Here is a 16319-nt window from a genome sequence, read left to right as displayed (position 1 = left end):
CTCCCTCCGCCCCCCCCCCCCCCCTTTATTTTATTCTAAAGTATTCTAAAGATTAAGCAAATTGCATCAGTAGAGGATAGTCATAATGGTGGTCTGCACAGTACTGTTGGTGCAGAATTGAGACAGCATATATCCAGGGATAGCCATTGAGAGACTTCTCTGTATTTGCAGTAGTTTCTGCTAATGTTGGGTATGAGGATTAGATGTAGAAGGGCTGCAAGATGCTTGCTGCTGGGGAATTTGGTTTTTGCATATACATGCAGATATAGAAAGTATATATGTAAAAAGCCTTTGTTTGAGTGGATATGCTATAAAGTGGACAGATGCTCATTCTCCAGCGCTGTATGAAGAGGTAACTGTCTAAAATACTGAGTGACAAGTTACTGCAAGCTCTGCTCTCAACAAAGTCAGTGAGAGTTGGCAGTTCTCAGCATTGTGCCTGTCTGAGGAGGACGTACCAAGAGCTGCTCGAAGTGAAGCAGGTGGGGAATCAAACCTGTTATTGATGTTTCTCATAGCTAGGTTATCTCTATACTGCATCCACATGTCTTGAGGAATCCTGGTGCCATTCATTGCCTTATAGCAGCTGGTAGTTTTCCTGCTAGATGTGGTTTTCTTTCCTTGTATTTTTTAATTTAAGAGACCCAAGAGGAAAATACTAATACAAACACATTCAGAAGTCTATTAATAGCAATGCATTTGACTCACATACTCTTCTCAGGATCTTGAGCCATTTTACAAGTACCATAGCTTTGCTACTGGCTTTTTTCTCTTCCATTTTCTAGTAGAAGAAAGAGGGCCTAGATTTGCTGTGAAATCCTAATCCTCTGTTCTGCTCCAGTCCTTTGCAGTTGGTCTTGCTGGATTTATCCTGTAATTTAGATGAAGGGGGAAGATGAGATGTGAAGGAGCAAAGCATGCCATGAATGCCTGTGTAGATTTTTTTCCCCCTTCTCATGCAATGTGTGCTATGTGCATCTTTTGTCTTGTGCTTTATAGGCGAGACCTACATTTCAGGGGAGAAAGAATAGGTTTGCATATCACAGAAGACTCTTTATTTTTCTTAGACCATATAAATAACTAAGACAGCTTTAACTTTAGTACCAAGTGTTGCTAATCTCTTTGTCATTCAGTTTACATCACATATTTCCCTTTTTGTAAACTTTGACAAACTCATATGCATGGTTGAGAAACTTTCCATGGTTCCTTTTAAAACATGAGTCAGTGCTGGGATAGAAACCCTCTTGGGAGATGTTGAAGCAAATAAGGTGAAAGAGTCAATTAGCTGCATATTTTTTGTCTTAAATAGCTTAGATTTCTGTTGCCTTTGGTGTTTCCATCTACATGAGCACAACTTCACCAGCAGAATTAGCCAGATTGGAAGCAGTGAAGGATTAAGGGCTAATAATACACTGTACAGGTTAAGCAACAATGTGGTAATGATTTCTTGGTGTCCTCTCAGCTTTTTCTCTGTAAAATGGTGTATTCAATTTTTCCCTGGTGTAAATTAGGCCACTGGGAGCACTTTGCCTTTGGGTAGTTTAAGACATATTAGCTGTAAATTAGTTTATTGCGGCTGGCAAATATTTAGAAGCTTTGCAGAGGTCATGAGGGTGAATGCTGTCTGCACATCCCATGCAGAATGGGTGGTGTTTGACCAAAGGTTCACGGCTGGGTGGGAGAAGGAAAGGCAGGGCTGAAAATGCTTTTTGGGTGAGTGCTTGCTTAGCTTTGAACTGATAAATTCCTAGTTCTGATGAGCAGGCAGGTCCTGGGTTTGAAGTGTTGGCATTGGATTTCTAGATGGGTGAATATGACCCCGAAAACAAGAGAACTGAAGGAATTGGGTCTTTGAAACACACGTTGGAGGAATAGTAAATACATCTTAATGTGGGTACTTTCTGCACCCCAGCTACACTTATTAGTTACAAGCTGTAGAGGTGTGGTGCTCCTGTGCCAGGCAGCTGTACTCCTTACTCACCAGAAATGTGAACTCTGGGCCAACTATTCAAATGTGGCTCTGAACCTTGTACATATATTTGCAAAACTTAAAGCTGGATAATTGGAGTTAGTGTGTTTTGAAAGCTACATTTCCAGTTGTATTACGTGCGCCGTGTTTTTTCTTCTCCTCCCTTTCTAATTGCTGTCTTTTGCTGTTTTTAAGAACTGTTTCCACACTAGCCTCGGTGCTGGTTCATAACAACCACAAGCTAGGTATGGCATTAATAAGGAACTAGGCTGTGTGCCTAATGACATGCAAACACTGCTTGACACGCTGGGGCAACACGAGTGATCTCCAGGCCCTTGTGCATGCGTCGGGTGAAAGCAAACGCTGTGGCACTCGATGGCTTTACGTTGGTGTAGGGAAATCAGATTCTCCAGTGCAGTACTCTTGTTCCTTTTGTCTCTTGCTTTGATTTTTGTGCCTCGAACTCGAAAGCTTTTCCAGACGCCCGTGTAGGAGGAGTGATGGTGGGGAGGCGGGGGGAGTAGGGCTGCTTCCATTGAGCCAGTTCTGTATTGCAGTTATTGGCAAGCAAAGCAAACATTTCATTTCCCCGTAATTAGCTCCAGTTTAGGGAGGCAGGTTCATTTGGGCTGCCGCACCCTGTCTGCGCAAGAAGCCTCCTTGCTTGAGTTGATTCCTTCCATAGAGGAGCAGTCTGGGGGCAAAGGGAGTGAAAATGAGTTTCAGAAAGGAAAACTGGATTGGAGCACATGGGTTCTGTGCTTCCCTCCTCCCCCGCCATGAACAGCTGAAGCTAAGGTTGCCAAGATGATGTGAAAATGTGGAGAAAAGGGCTATGTGGGAGCTCCTTTAGCATGGCCAAACTGTGGATATTTCAGCTGCTTGTGTTTGCTATGCTTGCGAATGTTTATCTATCACCTACTTAAATAAGTGGGACAATTGGGTTATGACTTTGCAATCACAAGGCTTCACTTTTCACCTGAACCTGGTCAGTTCTGCTGAGTGGCTCATGCAATGAGAGCTTGCAGCAGGTGAACAAACTGGACATTTCTCATCTGCATGCTGCAATTTCTGCTATTATAACAGTTTCTGCAGGTCTTTTTCAGTCTTTCTGGTATTTAATTCATTTCATCTTTTTCCATTTCAAACGTGTCAGTTTTTCTTTCCTAGTGGTGGAAACGGACAGATTTAGTGACTTGCAACCAGTCGTGTTTGGAAAGTAGGAGGAAATCACCTGTGATTTGACAACCTCTGTTCTTCATCGGTTCCTGAACAGAGTTTATTCCTGCTCTGAACTCCATTCTGTGGGCAAACAGCATCCCTGTTGCTTAAATCTTGCTTTTAGGCTGCATGTCAGACAAGCAGCATTAGGGAAATGAACAACTTGGTTTATTTATGTTCTCTTCCACTGTCCCCGCTCCCCAGTTTTAGTTTGCTTCTTCCCCATTGTAGAGATACTAAACAATAGGTGTCCTTGTCTTAAAAGGCTGTAACTTCAGGCCCTGTAGATGGAAAACTGATGGTTCTGGGCCTTGGAAGTCAGTCAGGAGTGGAAGAACAGTACTGGCTGCTGAAACTGTCTCTGTCCCCTCCCCTTTGTAGAGTTTCTGCGGGGACTAAAAGTTCTTGCAGGGTCCTGGCTTCAGCAGCAGAGCAGCACAAAGGCCACATTGAGAATAGCTGCTGGGGAAGCCCTCCTTCCTTGCCTGCCCTGTAAATGCAGTTCTTTCTCCATGAAAAGCCCTGACATCAGCTCTTGGAAAAATCCAAGTGCTTGTGTCATGGAAAATAGCTGAGGCACTTGCTTGGGCTGGGACTGAATGACTGAACTGTGGATGAAACTTCTCGAGAGATGCTTTTCTTCTACCCTTTCCAGACATTACTGTTCATAGAGAAATAGAAACCCTTTCCATCTGGAAGCTTTACAGCCAAAGGATGCTAAGGAAGGAACTGCAGTTGGCTGTAGTATATTCAAAGTGCCCTGCTTGTCATTTTTCTTCATTGATTTTTCATTTCATCTGTTTAACAGACACTGTTGCAAGCTCCTTTTAGTGCTGGTCACATCTACCTGTGAAGGAGTGTTTTCCACAGAGCAATGTTCATTTGGATACTACCTCTATCATCAGGAAATTCCATGTACTGCTCGTTTGGAGGCAAAATCTCCGTGTTCTTGTAATCTAATTTGTGAAGAAGACTTCTCTTTTCTTGCTCCCTTCTCATGCCACCACCTTCTCTTCATCCCTCTCAATGAATCCCTCACCTGGAATAGCTCTCCAGTAAACTGCAAGAATGAAAGATACCTCTATATTTATATAGTTATATATATTTCATGCTCAAAGAGGAAACATCCCTGTGATGGAAAGGTGTTCTCAGTAGCACCAGTGGAGTGGTACCTTCCTCTTGCAGTCTGACCTTGTCTTCTTAGAGACCATCAGAAACCTGCTAGATTTCCAGACTTGTGAAAAGGCCTAATTGTCTTTTTTCCCTTGATTTTTATCAAATTGATCTTAACCTAGTTTGCATCAAGTGCTTAACTCAGCACTGTTGGTTGCTATAGTGCTGCTCCCTTGCATTGATCATTATATTGATCCATCGGGAAGTGTGTTGACAGGCTGTATTGACTACTCTGCATTTTCTAACCTAAAAGGAAGATTGAATGGCATATTCTAGTCATGGATGGAAACATTGGTGGGCCAGGAAAGCAGTGCAACATTGACCGAGTTGGAGGTATTTATTAGGGTAAATCCAACTCTGGAGTCACAGTGGGTGTTTACAAGGTGGAGAACTGCGTGGAGTTGACACAGAAGGTTATTAGCTCTAGGGGTTCTCCGGTCACTTCACTATGTTCCATCTCAGAAGGCAGTAGCTAGGCCTGTTCACAAGGCTCTTTAGTAATGTAAGGCTAATAATGCCACGAAGGATTCTTCCATGAGTCATTGCGTCAGCTGTGGTTGCTGCCTTGGCCTCCTACAGAAATAACATGGAAACTTTTATTGCCTAGCTCGGTTTCGCCTCCTTGTGCACTTGCTATGAGTTCATAGGATCTGTCCGTAGGCTCTGAGAGCTCCCAGGAATCCACGCTGTTTGCGTCTCATCTTCAGCCTCGCTGTTTCTCCACACCTCACATTGCAATCTGTTACCATCGGTATGCAGTGGGGATTTTTTGAGGAAGAAAATTCTGTGGTTTGCCGAGCTTATGTACTTTGATATGAGGAAAAGATGGCATTGCATAAAACTGCTCTTTAAGTGGGTTAATGCGAAGGTAAATAGACTTGATGTGTTGAATCAGTGTTGTCCACAGAATAGCTGATGTGGTTCCAGCTGCAGTTTGTGGGCAGTACAGCGAAATGGCAGACTTCTGTCTGCGTTTTTTCTTGGTTGCTAATAGTTGCCCACTTGCTGCATCTGTGTTTCTCTCTATCCGCCTGTCATTTGCTATCTCATCAGTTCCTTTTACTCAGCCGCTGTCCTATACAGAACATGTCTGCCCCTTTTTGTTGTGACAGAAGACTGCCTTTAGCTCTACATTAAGGTCACGTTGGTACTGCTTTTGTTCAGGTCATGTCAGCACTCTCCCATAATACCTTTCTCAGGGCTTTTAAGCCCTGCAAAAAACTGCTCTGGTGGATATGTGCATCTGCAAACCGGGAAACCAGACCTTTTGTTTCCTTTCTTCCCATCTCTTTCAAGATGAAATTCTGGGAATTATCTGCAGAATGGCATTTAAGGCATCCCTGCTTGCTGTGCTTTCAAGGCACTTAGTTAAACCTGCTAGGTTTACACATTTAGACAGAAAATGTAGCCTTTTTTCTGACGACTGTCAGTGCAGGGTGTTGAAAATGAAGCTTAATAGGTACTGAAGGAGTTCTAAGCACTAGATGCAATGGAAATAGTCATGAAATTTAACTGTCACCCAAGAACAGACTTCGGTTCTTCGAGTTACAGGCTCTGATTGGGTGTGTATGAGCAAGAGGAGAGTACAATCCGGCTCAGCCTTCCAGAAGCGTGGCTGCAAGTTACACAACTTGCTTTTTCACCATAATCCATGGAGGCGGTGCTGGCAAAAGGCTACTCATTGACTAATGTACTTGGTGGAAGCCTCCTGAACAGGGTGATGTCATTTTAGGTAGACATAGTTTGAGGTTCTTGTTTTGGGGGGTGTAGATCAGACTTTGACTTAACCTTTGGTTTTCCTCTTGTCTTCCTAAATGTGTGAAAAAGAGGAGTGAGTGAAGCTGTGATGTTTCTCATCTGTCCTATGTTTGGGGTGGGTTTGCTGCTTTCCTTTCAGATTTAGGATTCTGGAAAAGGGTTTGCCTGTAACAAGCCCCGTCTTATTTAAATGAAGCTAATAAAGCAACGAAGAAGCTTCTATTGCAACTGTTCATCTCCTAATTAAAGATTAGTTCTGTCAAGCAAGCAGTTTTTGGCTGTTGTCTTCTGTATGGGTTTCACAATATTTCTTACTCATCTCGGCACAAGTTGGAGTAATTCCTACTTGCACGGTGCAAACACACACGGGCATGTGAGTAGTCCTGCTGAAGTAAATGGGACTAAAGTTAGGCACATGAATAAATGTTTCCAAGGTTGGGGCCCTCGTCTGAATCTAAATATTTTTGTCTTTGATCAGTTTTTGAGATAGCAGCTACTTGAATTCTGGTAATATTTTAGTACGGGAGGACAAAAACCCAACATGGTTATCTGAACGCTGTGCTATTTATGGTCAGATATATTTTCAACCTCCTGGGCTAGAATGGAATGCTTTGTACTGTTGGAAGCTGGGAATCCTTCCTCGCTCTGCTGTGTTTTGACACATTAGGTCTTAAACCTATCTTTTTCAGTCTTGGCTGCAGGCACTGGTCCCGTCCTGAATGGTGCATGCATGTGTGAGCTAACTTGGAGAAGTATGACTTTTAATCCATGCTGTTACTAGCTGTAGGTGTATTCCTCTCCCTTGGCTTTACTCTAAATAGATTTCCCTAATGCAGCATGACAAACGAGACATACTTTCAGTAATATGATGCATTTAAATGACTTAAATTATTTGACCCAGTATTTTAAAAACAAAATGTGACTTGGCTTTTAATTGGTGCTGGTATTTCGGAGAGTGGAACAACTTGTTTGGAAATGTGCTGATGTTCATCAGTTATCAGACAAAATGTCTACAGGGTTTTATTGTATAGCCTCAACTTGCCAGCTAGATTTGGAAGTAAGTCTCCAGCTGTTAACCGCACCCTGCTGTGCCTTCAGCTTGCATGGTGTTTACAACAGTAGGTGAAATCAGTTCTGCATGTTATATGTAGTGCTGAATACTATAACACACGGAGGGTTTTCAGTGCTACTTCCAAACTTAATGCTGTTTCAAAGTGAAGACTGAAATGCAAATAGTTGCTGGGTAAACTCATGGGAGCTCTTCTGTGTGCTTTAACTGTGCTCCATCCGCTTTTGTTCTGCTTTCTGCTGTGGTATACAAGTGATGCAGTGTTTGGGAACTGAAGAATGTCTTCAGCAAATCAATAAATGCTGGGTACTCCTCAGGTAGGAGGATGGAAAACAGGAAGGAACTAATGCACCAAGTGCTCCCTGCTGTCCGGCTAACCAAGGATGTTACATTGCAGTTGTAGTCTTAGCTCAGCTGACTCTTCCATCTTCATCATTCCTGTGATGATTTCATAACTCGGTGGCCCGGAATGGTTTCAGGTCTGGGAGGAGAGTTCTTCTGGGGGATCTGGGGAGCTTCATCTCCAGCCTGTCTGCCCAAAGCCCATCCCTTCCCGCAGCATTGGCTTAAAGGAATTACTGCTGAACTAAAGCACGTGGAGCTCCTTCATCCTCACCACCTCTGGACAACACACTGCGTGTGCCCGAGAGGCTTTGCTGCAGTGGTGACCTGCTGCCTGCCCCGCTTCCCCACCGCGTCCCTCCCTCCCTCCCTGCTTCGCAGAAGAAAGAAACACAGGAAGCAAGCTGGCCAGTGGCCAAGGGGCTCCAGAGCTTCCTGGAGTCATTCCCAGCGTGCCGTGCTCCACAGCAGCAGGCCAAGGGCTTGCAGGGAATGGAGCACTGTGCTCCTGACACCCCGGCTCTGCGCTGGGGTGCCCCTTCCAATGGTTCTCAGCATCACTGCAGTGGGGATGCTTCAGAGTTAGCGGGCTCCTGGCTAGTGCTGGCTGTGTAGGCTGAGGTGCTATACCTAGCTGTGAGCACAGTTACAGCCTCAGACTGGGAAGCTGGGGGGGTTTTGGCTCCCACACAGTGGGATTTCTATGGTCAACATTAATGTCAAAGCACAGAAAAAACTCATGATTCCAGTGCCATTATATATGATAAGCTTCACGGTTTTCTTTCTAAATAATTGTCAGTAGTCTGCCCATTAGAAGGATTTTATACAACTTTCTAGACATCGAAAATAGAATGCTTGCTCTTCATCCTTGAACAGATAATAAATAGCTCTGAACCAGCCAAAATGGTACACCAGTGAACCGACCTGATTTTACTCATCAACGGCTTCTGTTGCTGCAGGAGCATAAGCTTGGGGTTCTGGGTGCCTGATAAGAAACACTATGGAATGAAGGTTTTCACTTAAATGCTTCATTAAAACATTTGTTAGTATTGGTAAGACTCTATGCAGCTGAAAAGTTCAAGTGCATTAGATAAAAATAGGGGTATAATTAATCTTAAGCACCTTTTCCTGCCTCAGTGGAAGGACTGTAGATTGTCTTTCCTGGATCCCTTCTTCTCCTCTTTTGCTTTTTAATGAAACACTTACTACTGCATCTGTTCACTGCACAGTGTTCAGATGGGGTTAGGTTGGCCTGAGATGACTTGCTTGCTTTGCTTTGGGATTCATGGTGTCTGTCTTGCATAAAGTAGTGTTTTACTGGCCAAGCTTTGTAAATGGGAGGGCTGAATGCTAAAAGGATCTGGCTTTGCAGGTAGAGCAGAATGAGGAGAGGCCTGAATTTGAATCAGAGTGGATTTCCCAGGCTTCTAAGATTAAAATAGTGCTTTTTATGGGGAGGAGTAAAGAGGACTGCTACTTCTTGTAGGGTCTGTATGTAATCTTTTCCTTCAATTAACTAACCTCTATACTTTAGTTTTCTTTAGCTTTACCCATAGGTTGCTAAGGCTCATGTAATCATAGGCCCCATATATCCCTTAATTTTGAAGCTGTTATTGAACGTGAACTGAATTTGATGCTGTTATCTGAAAGATGGCAAAGGCCTTGATGTGTATAATTATTTTCAGTAATAGTCAGACAACATTTTAATTTCACTTGCCTAACATGTCTCCAGATGTTCGTGTCAGAGTTGCCGTACTAGTGCATGTTTGCATAGGGGATTGGCATGTGTGAGCTGGCCAGCGTTTTGGGTGTACACGCATTTCATGGACTACCTATTATTCAAAGTAAGGGATTAAGTTGAGTACTTCTGCTGTGTATCCAGTTATGTTTTTCAGGTAATGGAAAGGGACTTACTGTAGCTTTAAGACTGTGCTAATTCTGGCTCTGCCACTCTCTCTGTAGTTATCGAGGAAAAAGGAGTAGGTGAATAGGTGAACAAGGTGCCCCTCCTTTGGAGAAAGGAGTTTAAAACATGAGGTGTGCATTTTGGGCAGTCATCTTGGTGGTGCTCGAGGAATCTCGTGTTGTAATGCTCTGAAATGCTCTTGGAGAATGGGTTGGTTCTGCGTGTTGGACAGGGTCATTGCTTAAGCGCAGTTGAGTATCGAGATGGTGTGTGTGGGACTATCCTGCACTGATGTTGTGTCGTTCTAACAGACTTAATATGGGACTGTTGTTTTTTACCAAATAAGTCTGCTTAAACCAAGCTCAATTAAAAAATAAGAAGTATTAGATTTTAGGTTTCTTTTTGCTTCAGTTTTTTCTCTGCCTTCCTCTCACCCTCACCCCACTGTTTCTTGGAGAACCTGTATAGCTAGGAGAAACTGAATGCAGCAAGGAGAACTAGAATGTCTATAATGGGAAATTATTAGCTATAATAACTTTAGATGGCTTCATTTAGAACAAAAGTGACTTAAATTATCTATCCTTGTACACAGCTCTAAATTTTTGCACTGCTTTCCAGCTGAAGGATCTAAAAACATGGAACAAAGAGGAATGGAGCTAAAACTTCTTAAGAGTTTTGGGAAAAAGAATACTTCTGCTTTATGAAAGCAGAAGATGGTGCCTTAGCCTGGATGGCATGCACCTTGCTTTGTCATTTTTATATGGTAATCCAAGGGGAATAAAATCCTGGTTTCAGAAGTCTCACATCTTTTCCTTATTCAAATGCATATAAACTTCCTTCTCCATTTAACTGTATTTGTGTTACCTGTGTTATCTCTGTGTCCTAGTAATAATATTTGGAATACTTAATGTAATTTCAACTTAACTTTATTGTGCTGGTCTCAAAGATGGCAAATTCATGGTTTCATGTAAATAGTAAGATTGTGTTTGGAGGTGATGGCATCATGAGCTCCTTTATATATAGCACAGAACCCACATAGGAGGGAGACAACCGGAATGTCTCAGCTATAGGAGAGTTTTCAGTTAAGAGTTTGGACCTTCAATAGATACCAGGTACTCACTCCATCAGCAGGACAAAGAAGCTATGTTAATTTTTAGTGTATGGAGCTAGTTGTAATGGGAGGAAGGTGACCCATGAGCTGCACTTATGTACTAAGTGCGAGCAAGCTACTAGATGCTGAATGTGAGTTCACAGATTTCTGTTCTTAGTTCTGTTTGAAACCTTAAGCATACTGATAATAATTCTTTACCCAGTTGAATCAGTGGTAAATGGACTAATAATTAGCTGAGGTAGAAGAACAAAAAGAGGCTTGTTCTCTTGTGAAGGTATTACAGACGTGTAATATAACTGTTTGTATATTTAAGCATTAGTGCTGATATCAAACGTAATCCTGTGGAACAAAAAAAGGTCACTAAACTTCTGTTCTTTTCTTTCTTTTCAGGTTTCCTCTCAAAAAACCTACAAGGTGAGTTACTGATGTTTGACTTTTCTATCTGTATTGCAAGTTATGATACAGCATTTTTGAAGGAGCTTTTAAGAGGAAAAAAACCCTAAAATGCACACAGATAGCAGTACCCATTACGTATGTAGGAAATTAATATCCAGGTTGGGACAGGGTGCCAAAAATATACTTGGTGGTGCACTTAAAGTACATGGCATAGTGTTACCACTTGCATTTCTGTTATGTACACTGGCAGGTTGTCTTACCTGAGATTTGAGATGGTCAGAGAAAGTGACACTCTGTTACTGAATGATGCACCAATGCTTCCTTTAAGGGGGTATTCTGAATGTTTAATTTCTGCATACAAAGCTCATTGAGGTTTGCTGGGAGAGGAGGTGGAGTGAAGATTTCAGGAGGTTTTCCAGTTTTATGGAGCTTGCATTTATTTTGCTTTGAAAATAAAACATCCTGCTGTTGAATAGGAAAGAGAATGCGCTTACTATTACTGATTCAGAAGGTTAATGACACTGTTACCTGGATACGCTCCCAAAGATGGTGAAGGAGATAATTTTTCCACTTCAATTCAGTCTGGGAATAAATTTTTTAAGTGAACTTAATGCATGCGTTTCCATCTAAATCCCTTGTTAGCAAACAGAACTAGATGAGGCTATCTCCAAGCTCCTCACCAGTCAGGCAGTGCTTCTGTGGGCTGGTAGTCAGGATCCTCTGCTTTGGTTTGACACAGACACGGCAGCATTCTGAGCAGAGAGTCTCCAGCTGACAAGAAGCAGAAGGTCGAGCGCTGCAGTAGTACACACGACTTTGATCCGACAGGTAAAGTCCTAAACCTTCACCGGGGAAAATCTGAGCTGCGGTTGGAAAACGAATCGGGAATTAAATCCAAATCCTGCCAACAAATGTGGTTTTCTGAGTTGCGTCGTTCCGTGATGCAAAGCCTCTTTGAAGCGTGTGGGCACTGAAATGCATATGGGCTTGCTTTTAAACATGCTCTCATCTACACAGCAGCTGTTAACTGTGCAAGAATAGACCTAGATCAGTGATATCAGTGAAAAATCATAACTGCTTCCTGTTTCAGAGAGGGTTGGCTGAAATTTCAGTAGGCAAATACTGTCATTAGTTGTGAGTTTTGGCCATTTTAGTGTACTTCATTTAGATCATTTAGTTCATGGAGCTGTTACAGGCTCAACTAGGACTAGTATTCCTTGTTGATGTTTTGTTGTTTTGGGGTTTTTTTTAGCCTTAGTGGATTTTGATCCATCTCTGTCACTTGTACAGTGACTTTGTACTTCCCAACATGATACATTGGAAGGCAAAACATCTAATTGTAATGGCTGTGCTCTCCTATGGCTTTTTTAACCTTCCAAAAGGTTTAATTAGGGTCAATTCAGTCAGCCTGCCCAGTGCTGGCTTGGAAATTAGAATGCATGCAGGGAGTCTTCATTCTCTCTCTGAAACCCTAACCCAGTGACTACTGTGTGTGTTCATGAAATGCATGACAGGCTCTTGTCAGAGCCTCCTGGCCCCATGCAATACATGTTTTTCATGTCTCTGCCTTGTGCTTTCAGCCCAGTCTTTTCCCTGGGGCTTGCGGAAGGCATGAGAGTTGAATGGAAGGGTGGTAGAACTTGCAGAATGTGTTTTTTTGCACCAGACACTTGAAGCTCATGTTTATAAAACATCCTGTTCCTTAATGCTTTCTGCCACCAGCTGCATGAGTCCTTCCTAGCGTGCACAAAATAGATGGGCTTTTAATGTTGGTTTAAAAAAGAATCCCATAAGGGAGAGCACCTGAATTAGCACTTGCCTTTTCCCTTATCCTTGGGAATAAGTGACGTGAAACTATTTCAGGGTGGGAAAAGCTGGGGGAGGTCTCAGATTATGAACCTGTTTTGTAGAAGGAATTTTGTTTTCTTCAAAACCGAACTTCAGGAATCCTCTAATCTTAATTTGATGGAAAACGTGGCAATTTGGAGAGCTATTAACCTGGCACCACTGTTAACTGTGCTTGTGAGCTGGTCTGAGAGATGAACTCTCTTATTCATAAGGGGGGAATTCCAAATGCTGAACAACTATGTATATGTCAGTCACTTGCTCTGGAGAGAAACATTTCCAGGGTTTCTATCCCGAGACTGGTTTTTATCCAGAGTACCTTTTGTAGGTCATTGCAGAGAACTCCTTTTATTGTGTCTTACATTCTGTGATAGATTCTCCGTGGTGTTACCTGTGTCTTCATGCTCGTATTATTCACCCCTTATTCCAAGTGTTTCACCTATGTTTTGTTCACATCTTATTTGTGTTTTGCACGATTTAACCTAATAAATCAGTCTGTGTTTTTCATGAAGTTTGTTGTTTTTTTTTTTTTTCTCATGTTTGGTCTCCATATTTTCTATATCTCTCTCTCCTTTTCTCCTGCTCTCGTGCAGATAGCTCCTCCAAGAAGACAAAGTCTAGTTCGGAGGAGAGTAGATCCGAGACGTATGGTAAGCTCAAGCAGCTGCTGCAGCCTTGCACCTTTGCAGTCTGCTCCATGCTTTCTGTCTGTGCACCCAAGGCTTTTATCCTTTACATGATCCGCATGGTTGGCTCTGCAGCAGGGAGTGGGAAACTGGGTTTATTTATATGTTGCTTTGGTGTATCAGCTTGTAGTTTTTGTAGTGGCTGGAAACTAACCTGTACATGGTTCTGTTACCTGTTTGGTAGTTGGGAAAACTTGCTGACGTGGCTCTTTTTGGAGATCTTGTGCCACTGGGTGTTTTTGGCATTGTATGAAGACACAGCTCATGCTGGACTCCAGAAGAGTTTGTGGTTGTAGAAAAGCCTGTGGAACTTAATCTGGATGAGCCAGTAATTCCTCTTCTTTCTGTATGGGTAGAGGATCTCATGTTGTGTTTCACAGAAGTGGAAAAATGCATGTGTAAATCTCAAAAACTGGAAGAATATGAACTTCATTCACCATTCTTTGCTCTGGAGAGAGAGTAACCTTTCTGACAGCCCTGTTGTTTGGTGGTCTTTTGGATCCTACCAGCTTCTTAAGGCCCCTAGACCTAGTCTGAATCTGGCCGGTACTGCTACACTTCACGTTTCTAAGTGTAGATGTCCAGCTCTGTCTTGACTCCAGCCATGAGTTGCCATTTCATTTCCTGGGCTTTTAATTCCTTGATTTTTAAAACAGGCTGTAATACTTCCTATTTTTCCACTGAGAAAGTCACTTGCTGCATAACCTGCTGTGGGTTTTTGGACAGATGCAGTGACTCTTCCAGTATCAGCTTTATCATTCCACCAGAATAAAGCTACCAGGTGTTAATGGCTGTGATGCAACTTCTTAAACCACCTGTGTAATACCCAGTGATGCTGTCGTAGCTCTGGTTGAAAGGAAAATTAAAAGCAAAAAACAAACCCAAAACCCCTAATTCCTAAACCCACCAACCCTGAAGAGCATCTTCTGAACCAACATAGGCACATTTGCAAGCCCCTTTTAGTTGGTGCAGTTTAGGGAGGTGCGATCTGTTCTATCTGTGAAAATGAGATCTCTTTCCCTGGAATTTTGAATCACATACTTTTCTTAAGGGAAAAAGAAAATATGACAGTCTTGTTCCTCGGGGAGTGAGTCTGTTCCTCAGAAACTAAACAGGTTTTGAGAGTGCATTGCTTTGCTTCAGTAGAGCTGGAAACCTGTCCTTGGGAGACCTGGCTTGCTGCAGCTTGTACATCTTCCTCCCATGCTCAGAAACAATGAACAGGGAAGTGGCCTGCTTGAAAAGCATTTTAAGATGATGCTTCTGATGAGCTTGTATTGAAGCCTTGACCAGTTCTTCCCCTTGTTGGGTAGATGCTGGTTACTGACAGCACAGTCAGGTTGACTGGATCCCTCTGTTTTGGACCTGACTAATTTTTGCCGAATGCTGCTTACCCATAATATAGTGGAGGTGCTGTCAAGCTATTGTAGGTTAATTACAGGAAACATTTGGTATGCTTGATGGAATGTATCTGTGTTTATACTTCTCCCTCAGTCTGTACAGTGTCCTGGTTTTTCATGTGTGGCAGAAAGAAACATGACTTCCTAACGTAAGCCTTTGCTTCCCCCGAAGTTTCCTGCAGATGCTTTACCATGTCCAGTATCTATGGGAGCAGTTTCCACTCATCCTTCCTTTCCATTGGCCTTTGTTGTGTTGGAACTTGCCCTGCCTTTTTTCTCTACCCTCTGCTTTCCCCTGGTTCTGCGGTATGTGTAGAGAAGTCTGCTGTTTGCTTTGGATGGGACCAAAGTATTTGAAACCCTACAAGTAGAAATACTGTACTGATAGGGTTCTCGCTGGTGACTGGATGTTAGCTGGCTCTTTCTTTGGCTAGCCATTGGGCAGTGAATAATAGAGACGTCTTGAATGACAGCAGCAAAAGGAGGTGTGGCTTTTGTCTATGTGTTTGTTCTTACCTCTTGGAATTCTTAATTAAGGAGCAAGGGACCAGAATTTCTTGAAGTATGAGTGGCTTGGGGAGGGCAGAGTGGTTAGGTAGGGAAATTGTTCCAACATACAGAAGCTGATTTATAGTGCCATGAAACTTACTTCTTCCATACATCCACCATCTCGTGTCTGTGTATTTAACAAAGCTTAGATGATCAGGAGAGTGAGTAGACTTTCAGATCTGCTGTGATTTACTACTGAGTCCCATAGCCTCCCACAGTACTTGATAGCTGTAGAGTTCCTGTCTCTTAAGTGAATTTAGAATTGAAGTTAACGATAGGTGAAGGATAACAGTTAGTCTTCCCTTTTCCCTTGTTTGCTCTCCAAGGATATCTTCCCTTATATATAGTAACAATGAGTTTCTGGTCCAAATAATAGACTAGGTTGTATACATACTCTTTCACACATTAACAACTTTTGGGGTAAGTTTTTAAATCTTTGTGTTTGAAACCCCAGATTTTACTCCTGTTGAGGTATTTTGGAAGTGAATTTACTTTTCCTGTTTTGTTTCTTGCAGTTCTTGTCAGCCCTGTGTCTTTATGTTGTGGCCACCATTTTTGCCAGACTATTAAAAGGACTCTTGGGAGCCCCTCATCACTACCCTTATAATAGCCAGAAAGGGCTGGGAGTGCAAGGGGCACTCGACCACAGGGGTTGAATGTGTCGTTGCCATGGGAGCAGATAGTCCTATTTATCATGGGTAAAATACATGGTTCTCTTTCTGAGAAAGGTTACCAAGCCTTGTTTTAAGCACTGTATTCAGTGCCATTGTTACAAACAGTTTTAACTAGGCACTGCACTGATTTCAAACAGTATCGGTTTTGCACTGACTTTACATGTCCTCTGTTACCAGGTTAGTGGGAGAATCTGAGGAATGCTGCCATTATGGCAGTTGC

The 16319-nt window shown here is 42.6% G+C and overlaps 2 protein-coding genes across 5 annotated transcripts in view; both read left to right on the top strand.

Annotated features, from left to right (window-relative positions):
• TBCEL (tubulin folding cofactor E like) overlaps positions 1–16319 on the top strand; it is a 320977-nt gene that overhangs the window by 50966 nt on the left and 253692 nt on the right. The gene's annotated exons all lie outside the window — the stretch shown is intronic.
• ARHGEF12 (Rho guanine nucleotide exchange factor 12) overlaps positions 1–16319 on the top strand; it is a 69811-nt gene that overhangs the window by 20073 nt on the left and 33419 nt on the right. For 2 of the 4 annotated variants that reach the window (XM_061368532.1, XM_061368533.1), the window contains exons 2-3: positions 10940–10963; positions 11685–11773. In XM_061368532.1, coding sequence (XP_061224516.1) covers positions 10940–10963; positions 11685–11773 — 113 coding nt within the window. Of the gene's footprint in view, positions 1–10939; positions 10964–11659; positions 11774–13383; positions 13441–16319 lie in introns of all 4 variants that reach the window. The other 2 variants (XM_061368531.1, XM_061368535.1) reach the window with 2 other exon arrangements.

Source organism: Neopsephotus bourkii, unplaced genomic scaffold (assembly GCF_033783945.1).
Source record: "Neopsephotus bourkii isolate Nb327-2 ecotype Australia unplaced genomic scaffold, CSIRO-AGI_Nbou_v1 NB_1433, whole genome shotgun sequence".
Lineage (NCBI taxonomy): Eukaryota > Metazoa > Chordata > Aves > Psittaciformes > Psittacidae > Neopsephotus > Neopsephotus bourkii.
The sequence above is the reverse complement of the archived record's forward strand: the minus strand, read 5'-3'. Positions and strand labels throughout refer to the sequence as shown.